General features: G+C 33.8%; 1 protein-coding gene across 1 annotated transcript in view; it reads right to left on the minus strand.

Moving 5' to 3' along the window:
* The window catches only part of NDST4 (N-deacetylase and N-sulfotransferase 4), a 290180-nt gene that overhangs the window by 110919 nt on the left and 162576 nt on the right, over positions 1-16685 (minus strand). The window contains exons 3-4 of the mRNA XM_004594507.4: positions 6557-6644; positions 84-238 (exon numbers count right to left, since the gene is read on the minus strand). Coding sequence (XP_004594564.2) covers positions 84-238; positions 6557-6644 — 243 coding nt within the window. The remainder of the gene's footprint in view (positions 1-83; positions 239-6556; positions 6645-16685) is intronic.

Genomic DNA, 16685 nt, shown 5'->3' on the forward strand with positions numbered 1-16685 from the left:
TCAATCTCACCCAGTAAACTAATTTCACAATTCATTACTGGATCACAACTCTTAGTTTAAGAAATGTAAGAACATATACTCACCAGCGCAAATTCTTTGTTGAGAATCATCTGTTCTACTAAAGATGACTCATTATGGAAGAGGTGGGGCTGCATGTGGCTCCACATGTGAGGAAACCACCAGAACTCATCCACAGACCTAAGCAAAAGGTCATCTCCTTTATCTTCCTCTTCAGTCCCTATAACACAAAGTAATAATGGCTTCTGTGAAAATTACATATTAGCTTAAGTGTTATTTTTATAGAATTATGCTAGAATTCTTGTTATGGATACATAATCCAATCATATGGGATCCTTACTCAAGAACAAAAAAGAAAAAAATCATATTACATGTAGAAAATTGAATTTCAATGGAGGCAGGTGAGTTGGGAATTACGATCCGGTGGGTTGGATGTGGTCCTGATGCTGAGTGCAGATAATTTAAGAATGCATGTCAGAGTTTAGGAAAAGTTTAGTCACTTGTATAGCTTCAAATTACTGCCTATGGTGGTGATAGAATGCAAACCTCATTTTAGGTGGTCTAGTGTTTTTTTTTTTTTTTAATCTACATAGCTACTGCCAAATCATTTCTTTTATTTCATATAGGGCAAACCTGATCAGAGATGACTTTTTTACTATTAAATTCTTTCTTGTATATAAGTCTAAAGTTGAACATAAAAGTTTACCTCAAAAGTTTTTGCTTTATTCTGACTAAGAAGATAGCATATACTTTTAAAGAAATGTGGAAAACAGAGAAGTAAATGCTCAAGCCAAAGGTAAAATAAAGTACCTGAACAAATCCAGAATGAACTGTAAGCCCATGTTTATATATACATTTAAAATACTTTCTGTTACATTTTTAAAATTCATTTCTTACTGAATATTTACTTATCTTTGCATTTCAACTCCATGCTATACACACATTTTCTATTTTAATAAAACTATTTGTTAAAAATTAACAAAAAACTTATACTGTGTTAGAAATTTATCTTGAGATTTTGAGTCAATGTATTTTTCTTTTAATATTTGGAAACATTTGTGAACATATCATATGCATAGAAAAAAAGCATTAATATGTCACAAATATTAAGAAAAGAAAAAAGAGAAAACCATACTTTGGAGAAATTTCAACGTATTTTAGCTATCCAAGTTGTTGCTATTGTTGTTATTGTTTAATGAAATCACACAAATTTGGTACAACTTGGTAATAGCCATACAAATTCAAACATGTTCTCCAACAATAATACAAAAATCCATTCCTAATTGGTCTATAAATAATCAATTATGAAAATAAAATACAAGTGCTGGGTTATAATTTGAAGTGTATTTTATATGGTTTAATCAAGCATAAAGGTAGATATTACAGAAATGTTTGATTTTATCCTGATCCAAAATTAATATGGCCAAACTCATATTTGATATCATTTAATACTTGGTGTATAGTAACTGCTTTGAACAATTATGTGATTTTTGGAAAATATTTCTCAGTGAAAGTTTCAGGTTGCTGGTTTAAAATGAGGATACAAGTATACATCTGATAAGCCCTTAATAAAAATTCAATGAGCTCAATTTATCACATTACATTTAAAAACATTTTTTACAACATTTTTAAATGTATGAAACAAAACTTAGGAAATAGTATAAGGAGTTCTTCTAACCCTATTACAGTTTCTCTATTATTAGCATTTTACACTGGTGTTATATATTTGTCACAATACAAAAAAATCAAAGCCAAATTCCCTTACTAGTGAGATTTCACTTAAGTATAGTAACTAATATTGTGTTTTGCAAACAGCAAGTACTTACTTAATTTTAGGAACAGCTTCATACTTAAAAACATCGATTGTTGGGCCCAGTGGCACGGCCTAGCGGCTAAAAACATCGATTTGCCTAGGATTTATGTTTTTGATTGAGTTGCAAGATCTCTTTAACTTGTACTCTCACACACCTTTCTGCAGAATGGTGAATAATTCAATAATTTTATTTGGTCTGTGTTATTGTAAAACTAGTAGATTTTGGCCACTTCCTGTGATCACAGGAGTATATACCAGTGCATGAATCTTTTTATGCATATGCATTATTCCTAGACTCCAATGAAAGGTGTCAGGACCACGAGGTGTACTCAGTGATTTGAGTTTCTGGATTCTATTGCAGAGGGTGGAAAAGTTGAATGATGGAGATAAGGTCCTGTGAATAAGAGGGGAGGACAGAATGCTTAGCATTGATCCAAGTTAGCTAAAACTTACAATTACACAGTTACAGTTCTTGGACTTTCATTAATATACTAAGAATACCAAATCCTGTAATCAAACAAAGAAGAGTTTGTGACATTTTTACAATGTTTATGCTACAGATGATTTGTGTGGCCACAGATTAGCTGACAGGAGCACAAATTAGAAAGAGTTAATATCACAGTAATGGCATAGTTAACAGTGCTTGCATCTCCCCCTCCACCTTGGGATTTATCCTGCTGTGGCTTTGAATAGTAAATATCTGAAGAAGGCTTCATTCACTTGACCAGAATAGAAGTCAATTACTCAGTTTATAAGATATATTTTGTAGGCTATTGATACAAACCAATGTATTGCCATTCATAAAATCTTAGTAATTTTATGTCAGGAACTGTATTGTTTGATAGGCATTCACTGCAAGGTTGAGAGTGAGATTTAAAACCTTTCTTTTTTACTTGCATAATTAATTAACTGATGATTAATTTATAATTAATTGATTCATAGCAACATTTCTCTTATACTGCTCATATATTTCAAAGTTAGATGAGCTAACACTAGAGATAACTCAATGAAAGGAGTAATACCAGCTCATTCAGTTTGATCACAGAAATGTCAAATGTTTTAAAATTCAGCTAAATGAAGACATTATTGGTTTTTTGCTCATTGTAAACAAGTATTTTTCTATATTTAATATATGATTGACTTATATGCCAAAATATAATTTTAGTTTATATATTATAAATCTTTATAAACTTGAGTCTTTTAATTCTAACCTGAACTGGTTTCATATGGATCACTAGTAAAGAATGTAATATATTTTACTCCTATTTTTACATAAATCATCTTACTTCTCTTAATTTTAATGAAATAAAAATACTTTTAATTCAAAAGTAAAATAACAGAAAATCTATCTTTATTATGATTTTTGAACTACCTCTAGAAGTTCCTAAAATTCTGCAAAATAAGAAACATTTTACCAAGATCTGAACTACCATTTTCCTAGTTATTGAATTGTAACATAAGAAATTCTGCTATTGATAATATCACCTTTGTATGACTCTCTGCTTTACATTTGCTCATAAATTATGAAATTATCTCATTCCTATTAAGAAGATATTTTCAAAATTTCTTTGAACACTGAACATGGTAACACATATGTAAAGATAGAAAAATCTGTATATCCCCCCCCAAAAGAAGCACATGATGATAACAATTGATTAAAATATATTCAAATGAGAAATACTCATGTGAATTATCCTCTGCTTATCTATTTGATGGTAACTGTGATACTTAAAACCCTCTTAAAATTAAAAATAAACACTTAGCACTTACAACATGGTGACATTGTTGAAGTTGAGATATATTACTAGTATAATATCCAATTCAGAGGTGGAAACTGACGCATGTAATATTGGAGTAGTCTGTTTGGATTCAATAACTAATAAAATATCTGAAGCTGGGTTTGGACACAAGGGACTATATGTAACATGTTGTCTTTTACTCATCACTTTATAGGAAAGACATAAAAATTAAATCACTTTGTGTTTGATAGTAGGCAGTTTTAAACAGCAATCTTTATAAAATATACCAGAAAAAATATTAGCTTGATTCAAATATGCTTGAGTTGATTATTGAATAATACATATTCAACTTATTAATTTAAACAGTTTTAAAATAATTTGAAAATTAGGATTAACTTCTCATCTCCTCTTTTTTCCTACCAATCTTCATGTGTAAGTTAAATCAATCTGCAAAAATTTCCAGATTAAAATATTTCAGTGAAGTTTCATATTTTTATTTATTTTTATGACTTTTTTTTGTTTACTCAGTACTGTATCCTCCTTTTTTACATTTGGCATCCATGAGTGAATGACTTTTAGGGAAGGTTTAGTGATACATCCTTTACAGGTGAGATTGTGTTTAGGATGTGAAGGACAGAAAAGCTGAACAGGAAAGAATACTTGAGAAATACAAATAAGTAAAGCAGTCTTAGAAATGCAGAATCAATCATTATTACACTGGGCATATGTGATTAAATGTCTTCAAAACAATGAAGCTCATCAATCAGCCTGTGTATGGGCGAGGAAATCAGATCACCCTGGGAGAGAATTGAGACAGCCACCGTGACAAGGCCATCTCTTCCTGTTTCACATCACACCCAGATGCACACAAAAGGAAAGCACTGTCTTGGCTTGCAATCTCTTTTTATATAATGGTAAATCTGCATTTGGGAATGTGTCTAAATAGCGGTGAGACAAACTCTTCTGATAGTGCTTTTTGCAGCAGGGTAATTCAACTCTGGAAGCACCTTTGATATTCCCAAGTGCATGAATAAATACTTAACATAATGTGATTGTGCTCTTGAAATACATTAGGATGCAAAGAAGCTACAAATAAACTAACAGAATGATCAGACACAAGTTATATGTTTACATGGTGGAAATTAAGTTTCTAGTATTTACAAAATTAAATATGTTGCCTATTCCCAGAAGCATATTATCACCACAGCAAAACAGCAGTGTTCATCTCAATACTGGTTTTTTTAGGTTGATTCGAAAACGAAGACTAATACAATCTGTTCAAGGGATTTAGTTAAAGTGTATGTCTAGATGTGGGGGATATATTGCCCTGTGATATTGTTGACAGGCAGTTGTTCGTTTCCTACTGGATGTGAATAGTTTACATGTTCAGGAAAATAAAGAAGAAATTGAAAGTATTATAAGCTTTATCGTCGTTAGCTCTGCAGATGTCTAGCAGGTTTCATAGGGCTGAATATGAAAAATAAAAGCTGAGGTAGTTATCTAGACGTATTTCAGTTGAAAGAATGGGTGTCCATCATCTGGCACAGCTATTTAAGACAAAATAGTATTATTTGGGTGTGAACTCTAAATAATCCCATAATTTTTCTACTCTCTGAGTTGATGCAGCCCTTTTAGCTATCTGGTTTATAACTTCATAGTCAGAGTTTCTTAGGCCTGAACTCATTTCTCGGGGAAGCTTTTGAAGATTTACAAAACCATGTCTATTTTCAAAATTGTAAGCTGAGATTGCTTTGCCTCAGCAGCTATGATGACTCAAATCTTTTTCTGCAAAATGTGCTTTCAAAATATGCAATCATTTGATTTATCAACTCTTCTAAATACTAATTTTCCTTTTAGTTACTTTAAATGCATTTCCAGGTTTCAAATCAGGAGTAAAAAGCATGAAGGAAAAGCCAATCAGATACTGCTACATCAATGTTTTAATAAATTATGCTGAGCTTTTACTTAAAAAGAAATCTTTGGATAAACAAGCTGTATTTAGGATAATTAAGGATTATCTTTGTATGGGTTACTTTTAATGAGTAAACAAGTTGCATACTTGGATGGAGAACACTGGGGGATGTTTCTACTAAGTCTCTGTCAAGAGTGTGCTGTCCTAAGCAAACAAAAAATATGCACCCTGTAGATATTACTTTAACACAGGACCTGATGAATAGTTTTGTACTGTATTTTCACCATTGTATGGCAATCAATTTTGTGAAGAGTTTTGTGTTTACTGGTGTCAGCCATATAAAATGCTCATAGTCAAAAACTGAAAGCCAATACCTGGAATTGAGGAGCGTAAGAAGGTGAAAAATATCAGAACACAAAACAGCATCTGGATATTTGTTGCATTTTGAGAATTTGTTGAAAGACTAAGGCTGAATATAAATGTACGCAGGGATGGTAGGAGGTGGAAAAATACAAACCTGTGACGATTGCAAAGGATATTGCACCAAATTAGCAATAATCAATTTAGAAGGAAAGTCTGACAAGGGAAGCTGCACAAATAATATAATCATTAAGTTTGATTGAATTTATGTGAGTCCATGTAATTTCTCTCCCATCACTGGAAGTTTCCAAAGGAAAGCAAAACATACAAAAGTCCTGATCACCTCAACACACTGACAATTTAACATGAGTTTAATTATTATTAGCAGTAGCTATATCATTATCATCTCTCGTCATTATCACTATGCATTCTGTGTGAACTACTCAAAAAACCAGATACGCAATCACACTTAGAACAATTGTTATGATTTCTTTTACCAAGTTGAAAAAGACAATTCTTGTCCTCTTTGTCCTTGCTTTTAATAGTGTTTGCCAACGTAAACAAGCTCATCGATTTTGGATTTGGCTACTTAGATAATGCACACAAGTTTTTCCATAATCAATCTGGACATTTTATTTCTCCTACTTAGGGAACACTTAAAATCCTAACTCCTATTTAAATGTGGCTGCCTGAGAACACAAAGCTCCTTCTTACCTGTGTGGTAAAACTTCCCTGAAAATCCAAGGTTGAAGGTAAAATTTGCAACCTGAGTGCGCAGTAAATTTTGAGTCTCTAGTAATGCCTGAAATAAATAAGAAATTAACATGATTTTAGAAAAATAAGTATGAAGCTTTGGGATGGCTCTTTTGCAAACGTGTGCTTGAATGAAATAAAGTATTATGAGCTTTGCTGTTTTTTTACGCTTGATGGGCATTTTAATGTGATATAGTTCAGATATTTTGTCTACCATTGTTCTTATTATTTGAAGTGGTTAGTAACCTTAAGAATTTGTCTTCATCAAGCAAGCATGCAAACAAACACAGAAGGTGAAGCTTAGAACTGGATTACCTGCCCCTTTGTCTTCTTCTCTCCTCCCAATTGGAAAGTTTATGTCTCTAAGGCTAGAAATTGTGTGAAATAAGTCTAAGTATATCATGCATTATTTGGAAGACAATTATCCACTGATCATTACTGAAATCCTTTTTCATTTCTATATGAGGCCTTTTAAAAATTTTAGATCATGCTATGTCATTCCTTTGGAAAGAATTTTCAGATTTGTTAGATGAGGAAAAGTTCGTATTTGCTGGTAAAAAAACAGAAGCAGAATTCTGCTTCTTTTTCTTTTTTTTTCTTCTTACTTTATTCTTTATTTATTTAATTGAAAGTTTGAGGTTTGCAAATGAAATGTATATTTTGTGAATCTAGAGCTATAAAGAAGAATAATAGGCATCTTCTTTATTATCTATTCCATGAATAAATAGACTTCAAACATGAGAAACATTTCTTTAACTTCCAGATATAAATTATATCAATAACTTATTTGCTAATGCGATAATTCACATAGTTAATTATTATTCCAAGTTATGTAAAATGCCTGTCAATTTTTCCCTGAAACTGTATCTATGTTAATAGATGTTTCTAACTCAGAGCTTTCTTGTTCTTTGACTTTTAGTTTGCTTATTGGTCTGCTTATTGATTCAGCATGCTTTCCCTGTTTTTGATGGATTTTTAAAAAGAACTCGCTTTCTGATGGTTACGGGAAATTCATTTTTATGTAGAGGTATTTGAAAAACTGATGTTAGTTACAGTTACTGATAAGCAATCAGAGGTTTAGGTTCTTGCATTTTTTACAGTTACTAATCATTTGTTTCAAATACTTATTGATATTACTATTTCTTCCTTTATTTGAAAATTAATCTAAATTTTAAAAGAAATAGATGAATAACTGAAATATTCGTAAGTTATAAGGAAATGTTTAATTTGTTATGCCAACAGTAGAAATCCTTTAATACTTTTTCATAAGTCTAATTTAATTGAACTTTTTAAGGCTCTCATGTATGCATGGTTTCAAAAATTTGTATCAAAGTAAACTTACTCCTTAATTTCTTGCTGTATTCACACATACAATCATTCTATAAGATCAAAACTTTTACTGGGTCTAGTTATGATAAATCCTATTTAAATATTATCAATTATAATGCCTAAGAAAAATAGGCCCTATAAGACAATTCCGCAAATTACTGATACATTTTCAAGAAGATGAAACAACATTGAGAAGAATGTAGAGTTGAAATAAACTGCTAAACAATTGGAGTTATTGGTAAATGTCAAAGACTATTGTATTAAAATATTGTAAGAATATCACACATGCATTTCTCTTAGCAATTCCCTTTTTATGTCCCTTTTGACATCAATGCACAGTCCATGAGCTTCCATATCTTGATGTGTCTCCATCAATGCCCCACCTTTTATTTCCAGTTTACTCTGTATTATACTCTGAAATCATGCTCACATCCCCAAGGTAGTCACTGCTCTGCTCCTTCTTGTAAGGTTATCCAATTAAAGATTCAAGTTTTGTCAATCACTTAATTTCTTCCTTTTTAAAAAAAATCTTGGGATAAAACCTAACAGTATTGTATCACACATCACATTCAAGTATGTTGTATAGCTGAATACATGCAAATGTTATAAAAACATGAAGAGATGATATTCTGGCACTAACCTTCAATTAAGTACCATTGGTGTCTCCAAACTTTCAGTTATCTAAACCCATCACTACTAACTGCAAATCAGCACATTCTTGTCACGTGGAACCAAGCTTTCACATTATTCCACTTGTTTTCTTACTGTTTTCTTTGCCTTAAAACCTCTGCTCCCATTCCCATTTCCCAAATTCCACCCATTCTTTAAATTTCTGCTGACATGCCACTTTTTAAAATGAAATCTTTGCCAATATTTGGAAATTTTTTTCTTTGCTCAGAAGCCAGTCCACATTAGGGCCAGGACTGGTCGCTGACTGAGCTGGGTTTGGCTGCATCACCCACCACAGGAGCTGGAACTGGAAGCAGGATGCATCATGCACTGGTGGAGGGTGAGGTGAGGTGAGCCATGCCAATCTGGAATGGTGACTGCCAGGACTGTGAGCCCCTGAGGCAGGAGGTCTGGTGGGGTTTGGGTCACCTGAGAGACCTTGGCCTACCTGTGAGAACTGGTCCTCCTCTGTGGAAAAGATAGAGCAGTTAACCACATGCCCTGATGCACATGGAGGACATGGCAGCCCATTGGGGCCTGCACAGCACATTTGTTATCATAGCACAGGAAGGAGGACAGAGCAAATTGGACAACTACCTCAGTCAAATGATGACATAGAGAATTTGGTTGAATGGAGACTGTAAGGTCGACTATGTCAGTCAATGGACAATGGAAGAGACCAAATTGTCACGACTCCTGGAGCATACACCAGAGAAGGACCCATGATATTTGGTGGCCGTTCCCCACCCCCAGATACTGGGGCATTTGGAAGGCTGGGTATGGCTCCTTCTGTTATCCTATCACTTCCCCCAGAAACAGGAGGAAATAGAAAATTTTCAAACAGTGATCACACCCATCTTTTTAACCCTCGATCCTTCCCACCATGGTCAGCTATGTAAATATGATCAAAAATTAAATTAAAAAACCCTCAAAATAAAAAATAAATTTAATTAACAATGTACTATGAAATAAAAATATTGAAATAGATGAGTAAAAGAAAGGATAAAATACAGAGACCTTCTAAAATATCAAAAGAAATATTAAAACAAGAAAAATTAAATATGACATTTAGAATTAATGTCTAACTTCTAAAGTATTTCTAATTCTGAAAATCTTACTAGTGAGGAAGAAAGTTTTATCATGGATTTCAGGTAAAAATAAAATATTGAAGCTAAATAAATAACACATACCTGAAAACACACTTATTTGACTACTTTGTAAGACAATTTCTGTAAGATCATATATTAAATAAAATGCTTAGAGTTTGAACAAGGAGCATAATTTATTGAGACAAAATGTTTGTAAGTCATATAGAATAATATGAATGAGTGTATTTTTTTCCTTTGTACTGTGTTGGACAAATCACTATATAACTTGATTAAATACTACAGTGAATAAATGCTTACTTCAGAAAATGATTCATTATTTCAATATGTTTAGAATAATAATCAATTATATCATAAATATTAATTCAATAATGAGCAAATTATTCCACATTTAACTAAATCAGTTTGCCCTTGTATAAGTGCATACTGTTAAAGAGAAAGTGCTATTCAAATTTGTTGTATATTAAATTCAAGAGGGGATATAAATAAACTTGTTAATCAGGGAACCTAATTTGAGAAATTATTGATGTAGTTGGTCATGCAGTCCAAGAACGCACATTTCATCATACAGCCCAGTCATTTCCAAAAGAAAATGTCAAGCAGTGTTTTTTCCATATTCCATATGAACTGAATCATCAAGATCTAGTAAGTACTTCTTTCCAGGTTCATTCCTGGTGCATTTTGAATTGGAGAAAAGAAGCTAATAAACTGCTTTTGATACTGGTTCTTGCAGTTTCTTACTAATATTATCACCATAAAAATTTAAAGAAATATTGAATTATTATCTTATTTATATTATTTCAGAGTATGTTGCATATGAAACTGTGTTAAATAATTCTGTTATTTCAGTTGGCATTATTAGCTAACACCTTCTCTAAGTAAATTTCATCAATAAGGTTATCCATGTAAAAAATTTAATTCAAGTATCACATATGATAGGAGCCACAAGTCCGCCCAAACAGGCAAAGGGGATCAAATAGAACAAACATTGTTGTTATCTTATAGACCTTTATTACACACAAGAAAAATATGATGCTATTTATCCTAACTAAATCCTGCTGTGGGAGTCAAAAAAGGCCTAGTCTATTTTTTTTAGGAGCTAATTTTTTTTCCCTATAGCAGGATTAAATGGTATCCCAGATAATGTGTGGAGAAGGTTAAATTGCCTTTACTGTTCACTTCCACCATAGCTTCCTCAGGTCCCACTGCTGCAAATTGTGGGCCCGCTCAGAATGCCAGAGTTAAGACTTCCTGAACTTTAATATCAAACAACAAACAAATAAACAAAGAAGCAAATATATAGTTTTGATTATGTGTTATGCAAAGAAAATTTTTACACTAATTAATTATTTAATCTACAAAGATTCTTTTACAAGTGAGGAAAATAGGACATAGAAAGTTTAAATGAACTATGCAAGCTTACTATGGAATTAGAAAGTACTTCTCAAACAAAACTGAAAAACTCATTATATTCATGTAGTCTATACTGTTTCCAGCCCTAACAATGTTACACATAAGGAATCAATCCGGTAATAACTATTACAAGATAATTTTGGTGTAATGATAATTTGAAAAGGTGTTTAAGAGTCAAGTACAATGTACATGCATTTGTAAAATGGTTTTGGCATCCGTGCACACAAGTATATCCTATTATTGAAAGTAACATAGCAGCATCCTTACGTTTTAACATGATAAGCAATGAGATCAATGAAAACCTGTTAGAAAAAGTGACCATTTGTTGGAACCATGAGCAGTTGGAGCCAAGTAGTCCCCAAAGAGACAAAGAGAGACTTGGGTCTAAATACATCAAACTCTACTTAATCTCACTTGGGAGGCAAGTTGCATTTTAAATTGATATACTTGGTCCCTTGCTCAGAAGAGATGATGGGAAAGCTGGGAAGGCTGAGTAGGAAGCACAAGAAAACAGGAGACTTTTGTGGTAGTTCCTAGAAGAAATAAAAGCATGACTTCTATCGCCAGCCCAAGGATGGGGAAAGAAAGGTGGTCATTGTGGACCCCCTTCCTTACTCCCCATGGAAAGTGAGGGGTGATTTGATTTCACAGATTATTCAGCTACCTGACCTTCTGTGAAACTGGGAAATTTTGGAAAGGGTTTAAGGGAAAAAAAACAATATTTTCACTGCTATTGTAAACATTTGTTCCTCAACATTATGGCTAAGTTGTTAAAATTTCTACATGGTTCCAGTAGGAAAGACAAAGTTCAAAATCGTATAAAATTTTCAGTTTTCAAACCTTTGTTACCAGGTTCTCAAGGCAAATTTCAGAAGCCAACTGCAAATGTATATAGGGATAAAGCAAGTCATCTCATAACACAAGGAGTGTTTTTGAATACCTGAAGGTCAAACATTGGTGCTGATTAAAGTTACTGACAGAGAAGAGAAAGTGAAAATTGGTTTAACCTTGTAAAACAATATTAACTTGCATCACGTATATGAAGAGTTTGCATTTCTACCTGATTATCAGAGAACACAATGAAGGTTATACATATACCATGAAATTTGAAGTGTATGTATAGTGTTACAAAATTTATTTGATTGCATCAGCATAATATTCCATGTCTCTTGGTCTTTTTCACAAGTGGGGTGAGTAGATTTACCCTGCGCCCTAAGTTATATTCCTGGAGAGTGTAGTGAGCATCTCAAAGTTCACAAAATTGCAAACTGGTGAAATCAATGCATTCTTAGACTCTTGAGGGTATGTCGACAAGTTCATGGAGAGGTGAAATTGAAAGGTCATGTGCATTTTCCATGTAGTTTTTGAAGATGCTTCCCATGTTAGATGAACAACAGTCCTTTTCTTTTCTTTCTTTTATTTTTTAATTGGCATCCTGGAGCTCTCCCTGGATCTGAAAATACTGCTTAGTTCCTGTCAGTCTCAGTTCTCTTTGTTGTGTGCCCTTTCAGTCCTGAGAAGGTATCTGAAACTACAACTCTCCTGTCTCATATTTCCCATATTCTACTATTTGGATGAAACTTTGCATCCAATAACCAAATTAGAATCAAATATGAATTAATTTTGAACATTAAGGTAACATTATTTAGATCATGGACATTAACCTTCAAATTCTTTTCTCTGAGACTGACAGTCAATTACATTATTTAATTTACTCTTCCTATGACTCTTACCCTGAGGTCTCCGTCAAAAACTATGAGACTTCTTAGGTTGAAAAAAGATAAATATATGCCACAATTTCATATTTAATTGTTTATGGAGTATGGTTAAAGCATGTTAAGGAAATAAAATATTTTAAGGAAATAACAACAATATCAAGATCTCCCTTGGTCTCAGGCTAAATACTTAAGTAAATTACACAAAAGCAATGAAATAGAGGCAGCTTCTGTGTGAATAGTTTGAAAAGTTAAAAGTGGAAAATCCAACTAAAGGATGCTTCTTTTGGTGCCATAAATTTTGAAATCCGTAAGTTTTAAAGCATCTTAAAAACTTACGAGAAATTCATGCTATCAGAAAACTATGCATAGACTTCAAAAATTTCTGTCAATAAATGAACATCTTTTAATTCAATCCACTAACTTCATGGTTTTTCCTTTATTTTTCATTATATTTAAAAGGTACAGAGATGGAGATATAGAGAGTTTCTGCATGCTGGTTCTTGTTCAACTTCCCAAATGCCCACGACAGCAAGGACTGAAGCAACTGGAAGCTAGGAGTGCAGAAACCAGTGTAAATAAATAAACAACAGAAAGTAGAACTTGAAATCTGACAGGAAAGAGCTGGCATGGATTAGCTCATGCCTCGCTGGGTGGGTCACAAAGATTAGTTACTCCTCACCGTGGTGTTGAGGATTTTCCTGCACAACCCCCCCCCCAAAAAAAATGTTCTGCACCTAAAATGTTGACATATATCTTGTTAGAGTTACAAGCCAGTCTGGATTATCCTAAAATCTGCCAAGATCAGCAAAATTTTACTTCAACACAACAACTGGCTAAATACTAAGATGAAATGGACACGAAACAGCTGAATGGTGCCTTATAGCCATTTTAAGGTATAGAGCAGCCGGTCCTGTATATGAACTAAAATTGAAATGTCAATGAGCTAATCATAGGTGGTGGCTAGGACTTGTTTTCCTTTTTTTTTTCTTTTTAATACACTGGTTACTCAAAACCATGTCAATTCCATAACATTGTAAATTGCTGTTGATGTTATATTGGGACTCTTAATTGACTGGGATGATATTCTGCCAGCTCAAACTTCAGACCAGAAAAGGTCTCCCCAAGAAACTATTCAACCCATCTGGACAATAAGTAGCTGGACTCTATGCTTGGTATATGTTTGCAATGAAAGAATCTTGATTGAATTTGAACTGTAATACTGCATCAAGGTGGAGGAATCCACTGGGGGGAGGGGAGGGGGAGGGGGAGGGGATTCCCAGAGCCTATGAAACTGTCACATAATGCAAAATAATTAACAATAAAAAAAAAGTAAATGATCAGATAGATGTTAAACATACAAATGGGTTATATTAATAAATATTGTTGCCGTAGTCTGATGAGGGTAATGCAAATGGGAGGAGAAGGAATGACTGATTGACACACACTGTGCTACAGCTAGATAGGAGTAAGCATTTATGAGGTTTGATTGCACAGTAGGGTGACTTGTTAGTCTTACTGCACAATAAACTTTGGCACTAAGAGAAAAAAAAAAGAAACCAGTGTAGCTCAGCATGATAGGCCACGGTGACCCAGGTACTGGAGCTATTGTGGACTGTTTCCCAGCGAACATTAAGAGGAAGATGGATTGGAAAGAGAGGAACTGGAATCTGGCCTGGACACCTCCATATAGCATACAGACTTCCAAGTGACAGATGAGCTGCTGTATTAAATGTCTGGGCTCCATAAACTTTTGAAGTACTTTAGAATTTCATATTTGTTAAGGGCTAGTCAAATAAAAGAAGTTGTTGTAAGCTCAGTAACCAAAGACTGATTTCAAGAACATAAAAGAATCAAACGTTAAGAGAAATATAGAATACAGCATCAACACATACAGGCACGCACGTGCGCACACATACACACACACAAAAGTCAAAAACTTTCTTGGGCAACGGTGGCAGCCGTGTTATTTAGACTGTAAATGTCTCCTACTTTATCCTTAGTATGGCTCTGTTTGTATTGAACTAGACCCAACTATTTGTTAAAACATAACCTGAATCACTGTGCATTACTGCAGCTGCTGCAGCAGGGCACTAACCTGGTTGAAATGCTTGTTCTGCAATGCAAGGACTCACACAGGAACAAAAACCATCTACAGAGTTGACTCAGTGTGGGCAGAGTGTGGAAGATGGGGCTACTTTCCAAATTATATCAAGGCAATTTCCCTACATAAGAGGCTGAAATTCGGGAAATAAAACTCCTTAACACAGAAGACTGTTTTCTAATTCATGATTTGTGAGTCTTTATGTGTGTGAAACTCAATAATTCTATGGAAAAATAATTCCATGTTTAAAATATTTAGGAAACTCTATATTAGGCACCTTTGGGAGTTCCCTAATTTACAATAGCATACTGAAATTCTTTAGTGTGAGCAGGAATAAAATGGACTTGATATATTTAGGTTTTCCGTCAGGTGATCAGTCAGCAACATCCACCCTTATTTTGTTTAATTTGTGATAATAATCTTTTAGGAAAAAACATTAAGTGAGTAGCTAATTGTTGGGTGAGAAATATATTTTCCAGGGTCATGCTGTGCTTTATCGAATATAACTTTTGTTTTGTAATGCAATTATCAAAATACAACAGCTGTAATTTTATATGGAATGTGATTCTGCATATGCATTCAGTTTTATAATCACATTAGCCCTCGGCAGGAGATCCGTAAAGGAGATTTTCTTTCTTTATTATTATAGTGTTTGCAATTGCTAAAAGGATTTGATCAAAATAGATTTCTTGATATCATGGGTTTTAAGAAACATATTTTGGAGCAATAATTATATATTTTGATAAGTATAGCATTATTTGGAGCATCTAGTTCTCGCCACAAAATTAACAAAAAGCAATTATCACACTTTTCAATAACGAAATCACTTTTTAATCCAGGATTAAAAATAGTGTTAATTTCTGTCCCAGTTTATGTTTTAGGCCTGTAATGATGCAGGTCTCTACAGCAGACATCTCCTCACCAAGCATCACCTTCTGGTCTTCATTCTGTGTCTGCCTTGCTCACACTGGGTGTCTGCATTTCACACTCTCCATCCTCACTTGGGATACAACCAGAGGGACCCACAGACTGTCTGCTAAGACAGACAGCTAATGATTAATCACTGATTGTTCTCCTTGTTTCATCTCCAGAAATACTCCTTGCTCACCTGCTGATTAGGTATCTTTCTAGGACATAAGGTCTTGAGTTAAAAACTGTACTATATTTTTTACTCATTAACCATTGTAACAGTTTTAAAACATTTCTTAGGCAAAGAAACTATGCCTGGAACTCTAGATTTTATTTTAAAAAAAAACTTCCTTCTTTTTCCGAATTATTTTATTTTTATTGAAAAAGGCAAATTTACAGAGGGGAGAGACAGAGAAAGATTTTCTGCCTGTTGGTTCATTTTCCAAGTGACTGCCATGGTTGCAGCTGAGCTGATCTGAACACTGGAGCCAGAAGCTTTTTCTGGGTCTCCCACAGTGCAGGGTCCCAAGGCTTTTTTTTTTTCCCCTTCTAGGCCACAAGTAGGGAACTGGGAGGGAAGTGGAGCAGGTAGGATATGAACTGGTACCAAATTGGATCCCATCACAAGCAATGCATGAATTTAGCTGCTGAATCCTCACACCAGGCCCACTTCTGTCTCTTTCAAGGCTGCCTTTTGGAAGCTGTAAATCTTGTTGGCAGGTTTTGAAGTTCTCAGATTGTGCAGACAGGCTTCAGAGATTCCTGGCTTATCTTTGCCAAATAGATTTTCCACTAAGTATCCACAGGAACAATCTTAAATGATAGGCATTCAGGGTTTTAATTTC

The sequence above is a fragment of the Ochotona princeps genome, chromosome 7 (assembly GCF_030435755.1).
Source record: "Ochotona princeps isolate mOchPri1 chromosome 7, mOchPri1.hap1, whole genome shotgun sequence".
Classification (NCBI taxonomy): domain Eukaryota; kingdom Metazoa; phylum Chordata; class Mammalia; order Lagomorpha; family Ochotonidae; genus Ochotona; species Ochotona princeps.